This window comes from Balaenoptera borealis (assembly GCF_965194805.1).
Source record: "Balaenoptera borealis genome assembly, chromosome: 5".
In the NCBI taxonomy this organism is placed as follows: domain Eukaryota; kingdom Metazoa; phylum Chordata; class Mammalia; order Artiodactyla; family Balaenopteridae; genus Balaenoptera; species Balaenoptera borealis.
The window spans coordinates 131,117,497-131,127,363 of NC_138862.1; the positions used below are offsets into that span (position 1 = coordinate 131,117,497).

The following is a 9,867-nucleotide window of genomic DNA, read 5'->3' on the forward strand; positions in this document are numbered from 1 at the left end:
GTGGTTGTTTATTTTCCATTGACTGCCTGGTCCTCTGCCACCCTTCCCCCACCCCAAAGGCTGGGGGAGGGGTCCGGATTCAGATGTCAGCACCACAAAGCTAAAGGAAACCCATCTTCCTGTGTTTGCCAAGGAACAATGCTGGAGAGGCCATTCCAAGGCCTGCACTTTTCCTCTATACAGAAGAATTTAGGTCCTGGTGCATTCCTGGGAGGGTGGCTGGACAAAGAATTTCTGCACGTAAACATTCTTGTTCCATCACTCAGGAACATTTGGGATGCACTGGCTATCATCCCAGGTGGCCTCCTGTACTCAGATCCGTACTGACCCACACCAGGTGAGGATCTAACAGTGGATTTGGGGCCTTGGCTCCACCCTGCAGCCAATCAGCTGAAGAGTCTGGTCTCATCAGCCTCCTCAGTCTCTGTCACCCAGCACTCCCCCTTCAGCTCTTATCAGGCTCTTACCGCTCCTTTTCTGAACTACTGCCCAAGTCCAGCCTTCCTGGCCCTGACCCTCCTATCCTCACCCACGGGCCGTCTTCCCACAATGCACCTACAGGTGAGGTCCTTCCCTGCTCCCAGTCCTTTGCACCTGCAGCACCAGATGTCCCAGATGTATTCCAGGACCTTTATGATGGCCAACCACGCCACTCTCATCTCCTGCCTGCTCCTCTCCTCAACCAGGGAGGGACAAAAAAATAGGAAGTTCCATGACCAGTGTCCATCCCTCAGCCAAGCACTTCCCCAGGGCAGAAGAGCTGGACAGCTGCCCTTCTCAGAAGCACAAACAGCTACTTTGAAGGGAAAGAGGAGTCAATGAATCAGGCAGGGCGTCGAAGACCAGCCAGTGTTTACTGAGCATCTACTAGTTGCTAGGTACCATGCCAGATGCTTTATGGGCTTTATGTCTCTGTCCCCAAAATACCCCAAAGCATCATGTTGAGTCATGATGCTCTTTATACTCCTCATAGGCCCACTACTGTGTTTCCTGCAGAATGGGAGCTCCATAAACCAACCAATATCATGGGCTCAACTGAGGTGGAACCCTGATCCTTGTTGTGACTCAGCTGGTGGCATGGCAGGCACTTTTGGGGAGGCAGGCTCAGGGAACCAGTTGGATCACATGGTCTTCCTTCAGCCTCTGAACACAAGGTTCCCTCTGTCTAGAACACTGTTCCCCCATCTTTTGGGCTAACTCCTATTGGCCTTTCACGTCACTTGGCAGCTTCCCCCAGGAAGCCTTCCTGGATCTCCCAATCTGGGCTATTCTTTTATGTTCCCCATCACCCTCAGCTTCTTCCCTCTCTCTGGGTGTTTGAGTGACTGTCTCTAGGATCAGAATGTCAGCTCCTAAAGGACAGGTGATGCCCTGTTCACCTCTGTGTCCCCAGAATTTAGCTCAGGGACTGGCACAGAGCAGAGTCTTGGTAAATATTTGTTGAATGAATTAAATGCTTATTCTTGGATATTCAGTCTCTCCCTGGCTGGTCAAAGAGCACCTAATCCCAAACTGGATTGTCTGCTTTTCCCTTCCTATCTCCAGGCCTTGCCATCCACAACATGCCCTAAAGATGGGCAAATCTAGGGTCTGAACTCTGCCCCTTGAGGCTGGTGGCAGAGAAGGTGGATTCCATCTCCCCTTCCAGCTATAGGCCCTGCCTTCTCGGTGCCTGAGTGGACTACTTCAGGTTTCCCTCCTTTTCTAAACCACACCTGGTCTCGAAGCACCGCTACCCGGGGGCTGGTGCTGAGTCCCAGCTGGCCTGAGAGCCCTCAGGACCCTGTCCTCCAGCCGGATGTGCGGCAGGTCCTGTGGGGTGGCAGACAGGGGGCCTCCCCTGGGGCCGCTGCCAGGCGTTCTCCGATGGGAGGGGACCGAACTTGTGCGTCCAGAGCGCGCAGTGAACACCCTGTTCACATTCCTGCGCCGACCGGAAGGCGGACAGGGAAAGAGCCAAAGGCCGCATTCCTCTGGCCGGCGCGAGAACAGGGCCCGGGCCCCGCCCCCCCCCGCCCCCCCCGCCCCGGCCCCGCCCCCGTCCCCAGGCCCCGTCCGCCGGACGCGGGACTCCCTCCCGAGAGGGCGCCCCCTGGCGGCGCGGGCGGCCGGAGGTGAGACCCGGGCCTTGCCTTCCAGTCCCGGCCCCCTGCGCGTCCTCCCCTTATCCTCCCTCGCTCCCTGCGCCCGCCCGCACCCAGCCTGACCTTTGGATCCAAGAATCCACTCCTTCCTCTTCCCCGGGAAGCTTCCAGCTTCCGGACACTGATTAGGATTCCAGAGGGCCTTTTGTTGCTTGTATCTCAGTAACCCTTCTCCACTGTTGTTTTCGTTTTTTATTATTTGCTGCCAATCAAATCACGTAAAAAAGAATGGCTCCCCAGAGCCTTAACACAAAATCGTAACTCCAGGGTGGTTTCCTTTCCTGGCTTCCCATCCTGTACCCAGAAGGCCGCCCTTGACCCTCCTCTGGTGGGTGCTTCTGCGGGAGTCTCCCACCCTTGTGTGTCCTCTCCTCCCCATCAGGGCCAGAGACCAAGATGAATGAGCTGCAGGCCTCACCCTGGCCGAGTCACCCATGCCTGCACCGTCACTTCCCGCTGCTCCATTGAGGGCTTCAGGAAAGGAGATGCAGTCCGTCCCTAGTTCTTGTGGCCCCAGGTTGAAACCTGTGAGAAAATGAGCCTGGGTCTGTAGGTCTGTACATTGGCACCTACTGGAAAAAGCACCACTGCCTCACAGCGAGGATCCCTGCTACTGATGGGAGTCGAGGCCCCAAGAAAGTGGAAAGCCACTAGGCTGAGGGTTTCCGTGATAGTGTAGAAGCCACTCGCATCACATGCCCACTCACATCACATGCACACAAACTGCACCAACCTCAAACACCACTGAAACAAGTAAGCAAAAAAGTACTTTTACCCAGAACCAGGATCGGGCTGTACCTGTTTAAGTCACCCTCTAGGGGCTTGAAGAAGAGGGGTGTATACTGTTTACTCACTCCTGCATGAGGGGACAAGCAGCTTGTTTTCCCAGATACCTGGTAACCGTGAATGGTGGATGGTGCCAGGAAGACATGGGCTCGCACCCAACTTTCTCAGCTTGTTGTCAGGTATCTTTCTTAGTGGGAAAGAAGCTTCAACCTAACACTGTTTGCATATGGAAATTTGCATGTTTATCAGCCCATGACCAGTTAGGCACTCACCCTGTGGTTAAAGTGACACCTGGGCAGCCAGTAATGAAGCAAGGCATGCCTGGAACTTGCATTGCTCACCACTGGGGAGGGTTGTGAATGTTGCCAAGAAAGATGGGAAAGCAGAAGCCAAACTCTCATTGGCCAACACCTCAGCTGCAAGAAAGGGTTGGGTGGCAGGGGAGCTGGATTGGAAGTTGGCCTTGAAAGCTGGCTTACCTTGCTCCGTTGATTTCTTAGCCTCTAAGAGGAGGAAAATACTGTGGTCCCTTCCTACCTGGCAGGGAGGTAGGCCCAGAGTGACAAGTTGGCAGGTGGCCCTGCAGCTCTGGTTTGCGATTGCAGCCCTGGCTCCAGGTCTGCCTCTTCCCCATGACAGAGAAAATGGACATTCTAGACTTTTCTCACCACCCTGGCGGTTCACCGAATGGCAGTGCCAGGGCTCTGTCTCAGTGGGGTGTGAGGGTGCTTGAGGTGATCGTGAAAGACACAAGAGAAACGCCAGTGATGAGTCTATTCACTTTCCAAACGTTCTCTGAACCCAGGCCCTACCTCCAGGAGACTTACTGTCCACTGGGGGAGACAGACGCCAACCCGGGCAGCACAATGCAGTGTGATGGTGTGATGAGTGACGAGGTAGAGACAGGCCCAGGATGCAGCGGGGGGCAGGGGGGGCAGACTGGGGAGGGGGGTGCTGGCCAGCCTGGGGCAGAGCATGGGCAGGAGGGTCTTTTACAGAGGTAGGGTGGGGGGGGGGGGGAAGGAAGGCTCTGCCAGAAGAGGGCGCTCTAATTCTTGCTTCTAACCTCCAGAGTCCTCTTCAGTATTGTGAGGCCAACGTGCATTGTGCTATTTTTTGCTAAAGAATCTCCATGGATTTTGCTGGTCACGTCGTTAGATTGGCCAGCCTTTAAGCCTTGAGTTCTGAGGTCGCTTTCTAAAGATGAGTGGGATTGTAATTTCCACAGGGCCCAGGCTGGGATATGGTTTCAGGGATGAATTTACCCCCAGAAATTCACCCCCTTCCCATGGAGTTACTTGAAGCCAGGGCCCCCTTTGCTGATGTGTGGACTGTCATCTCGCTCCCCACAACCCTGTGAGTCTGGTGTGTGCGGCAGGACTGGGCAGGGAGGGCCAGCTCCCATCCACTGGTAACGTCCCACACACTTAGGTGAGTGACTGACCCCCTCCGAGCCTCACTCTACCCTTGGGCTTAAAATCAACAGAAGGCTACTGCGCCCTACCTATCCCATATTGAGAAAAATGAATTCAGATTATAAGCCCTTTGGAAAACTATAGTTTTCAAAAATATCATTATATAGAGTGATGTTTCTATAATACAAGCATGCTTTAGAATCATCAGTTGGTAGAGGTGGGGACAAGGGTTTACTTAAAATGCTTTTTCCTCAGTCCACTCACAGATTCTGAGTCAGGAGGTCTCAGGTGGGACATGGGAATCTGCATGTTTCCAAATCATCCTAAGGAATCCTGATGCCATTGGTCTTTGGACTGTGCTTTGATAAGAACTGATACAGGCGACCGTGCATCTGTTCTCAGTGAGTCCACTTAGAATGAACTCTCCCTCTGTCAAGATTTGGGCAGATCTTTTTAATCGTCTGCCCCCGAAAGGAAGCACATAGGGACTGGGGCTGAGAGGGAGGCCCCTCCATTATGCAGGGTGGGGAAACATGCAGTAAACCAGGATGGACCCTCGGGAGTCCCGTAAAGTAGGCCTACTCCAGTGAGCCCGGAAGAGGGCCACGCACAGAAGGCTCCCACCTCCCCTTCCTCCTCCTTCTGTTACAGGAATCTGGCACTCATGAAGCAGACCAAAAACAAACAAATACCACCCTATTTGAAATGCCTCAGCTGGAATCTGAACCAAATCCCAAAGGGTCGTGGTTGCAATGTCTGGCCTTGAGCAGTGTCAGCAACAATCTTCACAAAACCCAGTGCTTAAGCCTTTGGTACACAGCAAACTGTAAGAACGGTCAGGACAGGAACACAGGGCTGTTGGCAGCGGCACACACCAGTGATCTCCAGGCTCTTTTGATCTGGGCCTCAGCCTCCAAACACATTTTTGCTTGCACCCCTGATAAGCCATATGGCTGTACTCCTGTCCCTAGTACTACTGATATCAAGGCCCAGCTATGTTTGTTATTATAGCAAAGCTCTCTATAAATGGTAATAGATATAATTTCAAACGGTTTTGACAGATTTGAATTTGGGAGACTGATGTCTTGTCAGATCTGAATGGGCTGTCCTTGTTTTTATGTCATATGCAGCTAAGAGCTCATACGAGGAGTGGAATGAGAGCTCCGTCATTTCTCTTTCTCTGGGTCACTTGTGCAGGTACCATTTGTATTACCTTCAGACTCTGGTTTCGTCACAGGGAATTCTTAAAAGCTACTTGTCCATGCTGTAAGGATTACTTTTTTTTTTTTTTAATTTTATTATTTATTTGGTTTTGCCGGGCCTTAGTTGCTGCCGGTTGGCTCCTTAGTTGTGGCTGGCAGGCTCCCCAGTTGTGGCATGTGAACTCCTAGTTGCAGCATGCACATGGGATCCAGTTCCCTGACCAGGGACTGAACCTGGGCTCCCTGCACTGGGAGCATGGAGTCCCAACCACTGTGCCATCAGGGAAGTCCCAAGGATTAGCTTAGGTAACGTACATAATACACTCCATAAGTCCAGCCTGGTGGGGACACATAAAGTCTGTCACACATGCTTTGCTGATACAGGACTATTTGACATCCATTCCAGTGAGAGAACCACCACCAATTTGGATATTAAATATTAGCGAGGCTACATTCTTATTTTTAGATTAAAAATATAAATAAATACATAAATAAAAGTTCTAGTATTTTCTCCCTGTACCTCCAACAGATCATCTTGCATATCCCAATTTGGAGACCAGTAGTCTAACTGGATTCTCCCACCCCAGGGGCCCACCTCCCTGAAAGCCAACCTTCCTCTCTCAGGAAGAGAACCCAACAGTTAGCCAGGCGCCCAAAAACCAGACAGATAGACCCCTACACCTGGAAGAAATTCTGACAGAGCAGAACTCTCCAGTTCAGACTTCTACTTTGGCGTCTGCAATGGCTAACCTCCCATGCTCCCTTGTGTCTGGTTGGGGGGCATGCAGGCTGAAGGCTGTGCTGAGGACTGTGGTAAGGTAGGGCAGGTCCCCTAGAGTTTGGGGGACTCCCTTGGGCTCACAAGTCCAAGCTCCGACTGTGTTCTGTGGGGGACAAACTAGGTCAGTGGGGGACCGCGGCCAGGTTCCTGACCCAAGCATGGGGAAACAGCGGCCCCTGCTGGCTGGGACACACCGTGCCTCAGAACCCTGACATCCCTCCTGCTGTAACATTTGCTGAACCCTGGCTTTGGTGTTCAAGTACTGTGGTGTGATCAATTGCACAGACACAGGTAAGAAAGACCTGGCTTCCTATCTGGGCTCATCTGATGGCCCCAGGCAAATTAACTTCTCTGAGTCTTAGAGTTGCTGCTAGGATTAAATGAGATGCTGAGTGAAAAGTAGTGAACAGTGCCAAGCACATAGGAAGAACTGCACTGTGATGTCATGATGATTGATGTTAGTGCCTCTAGACATCTAAAAACACCTGGAAAATATCTCTGGGGGCAGCCCTGGAGGGAGAGTGGGAAACTGTGAGCAGGAACTCTTGTGTTTCTGTGCTAAGAGACACAAATGAGCAGTGAATGTGTCCTGGACACTGGTGGTAAGCATCAGCCTGTGTGTGTGTGTGTGTGTGTGTGTGTGTGTGTGTGTGTGTACAAGCACAGCCGCGGTAGAAAGGCAGAGAGCTCTGCAAGATGCTCAGGGCACCTCCCAGAAGGGAGCAGTGCTGACAAAGGGGAAGCCAGTGTCATCTCTTCCTCTAATCACACTGCAGAGCTCAACTCTGAGAGAGGATGGGGGTTATTGATGCACACAACAATTACTTATTGATCACCTACTATGTGCTGGGCAGGGTTAACAAGACGGAACAAATCCCTGTCACAAGGCACTTTCAGATAGAGTTCAGGGCTGAACAAGAGGGATGTCGGGAGGTCAGTCTAGACTGGTGGTCTGGGGACTAGCGATTGTATTCCCTGCAGCCACCAGAACAGAATCTCGGGAAGTTCACAAAACCAGGCCCAGGCGGAGTAAGGATTTCTCTGCTCGGGTGGCCTGCCAGAGGTGCGTCACCACCCAGCTCTTTGGAAAGTCCTGGGCCCCGCACAGTTCAGGTGAAGCCAGGGAAAAGTCTGAGGTACAGTCTCTCAATCACCCCTACCCCATCTCTGGGGTTTCATTCAACTAAAATTTGGTTCTGTTCAAAACTAGCAACTTCTGAGAGTTCCCCTCACCACCTGCAGAAGGGTTTGCTGGTGGAGAAAGAAGGAGGTGCTGGTGTCCCAGAAGAGATCTGCCAAGTCCTTGGTGGGCCCTTCTGGGACTCTTGGTCCTTCCACAATTCATTGAATAAAATTATATCAAAATACATGGACCACTTGTTGCTGTGCTCCCCATCCTGCCTCTAAATTACAAACCTCTAACATTCCAACAGCCTTGAGAGGTGCCCTGAGTTCACGGTGCTTAGGACTTATATTACTTCTTAACACCTGCTCTGTGCTGGGCAGGGGTGGGGAAGGAAGGCACTGAGGTCAGGGAAGGGCTCCTGCCCAGTTTAAAGCTCCCCCTTCCTCGTGACTTGGTCTCTCTCTCTCTCACACCTGTCTCACCCCATTTGCCCAGCTGGAGACATTGAGGGCCTACCTTTGGCCCACTTCTGCCTCCACCAAGTATGACTCACCACATACCCATCTGCCCTTAACACACTATTCTTAGATAAATGCAAACTTGTTGGTGCTAATTAGAAAAATGACACTGCTACAGTGTTACCATTCTCCTGTAAAGGTCCAGTACAGCTGCTCATCTTGCTGGGGGATGGTGCTGGGAACCACCCACCACCGAGAACACCCTTTCTGTAGAGACATCCCCAGCTCAGACAACTGACCCCTGAAGCTCCAGTCCTGGGATCACTGCGGATCTGTTTCCCCTTTCTGGGCCCCAGCCCTTTCCTACCTCTCATCTTCCCCTGACGCCCTGATCCTGTCTTTCTTGGTTCTGTCCTCAGACCTCAAGAAGGAGAGAAACAAAGAAGGGAGCCAATCCATGGAAAAGGGCTCTTCAAAATTCAGAAGTCTTTTGCAATTCCTCTTGGAGGGCTTAGAAGGCTTTAGTTAAAGACGCATGTAAAACTAAAGCCAAAAAATATTTTTTAAGGTAATTGTTAATTCCAGGGGGAAAAATAAAGGAAACATAACCATAGTGAACACTTTAACTCAGCCATGAACTACACTCACTTATTTATCTCCAAAAGTAGCTAATACTTTAACAAAAAGTTGGGGCACAGCTGTTGCAGCAGGATGGAGAGAATGGCAGTGGGGACACGGAAGTGGTATTAGTACTAAACCTTCACTTTCCATAACAGGAAATCAAGATAATGTCTTGATTGAGAAATACAAAGAACTGAGAAATACAGAGGTACATACCAGAAAAATACTGCTAAAAAGTTTAGGAAGGGGTATCAGGAATAAGAAATTGCGGGACAGTGCTATCTATAAACTGGATAAGCCATATTTTATTTATACATTTTTTAAAAAGCAAGCTGAATGTTAGGGAGATAATGTTGAAAAACATTTTCTTTAAGACAGAGTGAAGAGACAAACAGCTGGAAAATATGAGATAAAAATAAAATAACCCAAGGACAAACGTAGATGTCTGAATGCAGGAGAAAAGGCAGAGAACGTAGAAGAAAGGAGACAATTGGAGAAGTAACCAAAAGACTTTTTCCTGAGGCAAAGAAAGACACAGGTCATCCAAGAAAAGATCCACTGAGGCCAAGAACATAAATGGGGAGTCAGGAAAAAGAAATTCAGAGGGCCAGTAAACATAGGAAATGATACTAAGCCATACATTCAGCCAAAGAAACACACATGAAAGCACCAATATTTTCACCTGTCCAGATTGGCAGTACTTAGAAAGCTTGATAATACCTACTATTAATAAGTTTGTAGAGAATGAGACACTGATAACCTGTTATTGAGAATGAAATGTGCAAACTTTTGCAGGGCAAATTGGCAAAAAATGATCAAAAAATAAAATGTCCTTACTCATTATTCCAGCAATGTCACTACTAGGAATTTATCCCTTGCATATAGTCATTAAAGTATGTCAAGATACCTATAGTCATTCAGAGGTGTTTACTGTAGTATTGTTTACACAGCCATAAAACTTGAAATTATCTAAATGTCCATCAACAAGGGACTGCTTATGTTACTGAGTCCAAGCTTGTACTGCTTGCCACACGACATGCCGATAAATAAATGAGGTGTTGGGGCAAGGAATAGTGACTTTTTTTGGAAAGCCAGCAGACTGAGAAGATGGTGGACTAGTGTCCCAAAGAACCATCTTACCCAAGTTAGGACTCAGGCTTCTTTTATACTAAAAGGGGAGGAGGTGTGATTGGTTGGTGCAAACTTCTTGGTGTCAGAATCCTTTGTTCTTGCAGCTGTCCTCCTAAGTCAGGTCATGATGCTCCTGTAAACCTCCAACAAGACAACTGTTATTCTCTGTTCCGCTATTTTTTTTCATCTCTCTGTGAATGGAA

General features: G+C 49.9%; 1 protein-coding gene across 2 annotated transcripts in view; it reads right to left on the reverse strand.

Moving 5' to 3' along the window:
- LOC309629085 (uncharacterized protein) overlaps positions 1 to 9,867 on the reverse strand; it is an 82,951-nt gene that overhangs the window by 37,493 nt on the left and 35,591 nt on the right. Inside the window, exons 3-4 of one of the 2 annotated variants that reach the window (XM_082392805.1) lie at positions 2,563 to 2,669; positions 2,208 to 2,346 (exon numbers count right to left, since the gene is read on the reverse strand). In XM_082392805.1, the coding sequence (XP_082248931.1) occupies positions 2,208 to 2,346; positions 2,563 to 2,580 (157 nt within the window). In that variant the 5' untranslated portion in view covers positions 2,581 to 2,669. Of the gene's footprint in view, positions 1 to 2,207; positions 2,347 to 2,562; positions 2,670 to 3,037; positions 3,798 to 9,867 lie in introns of those variants that run through there. The other variant, XM_082392806.1, reaches the window with a different exon arrangement.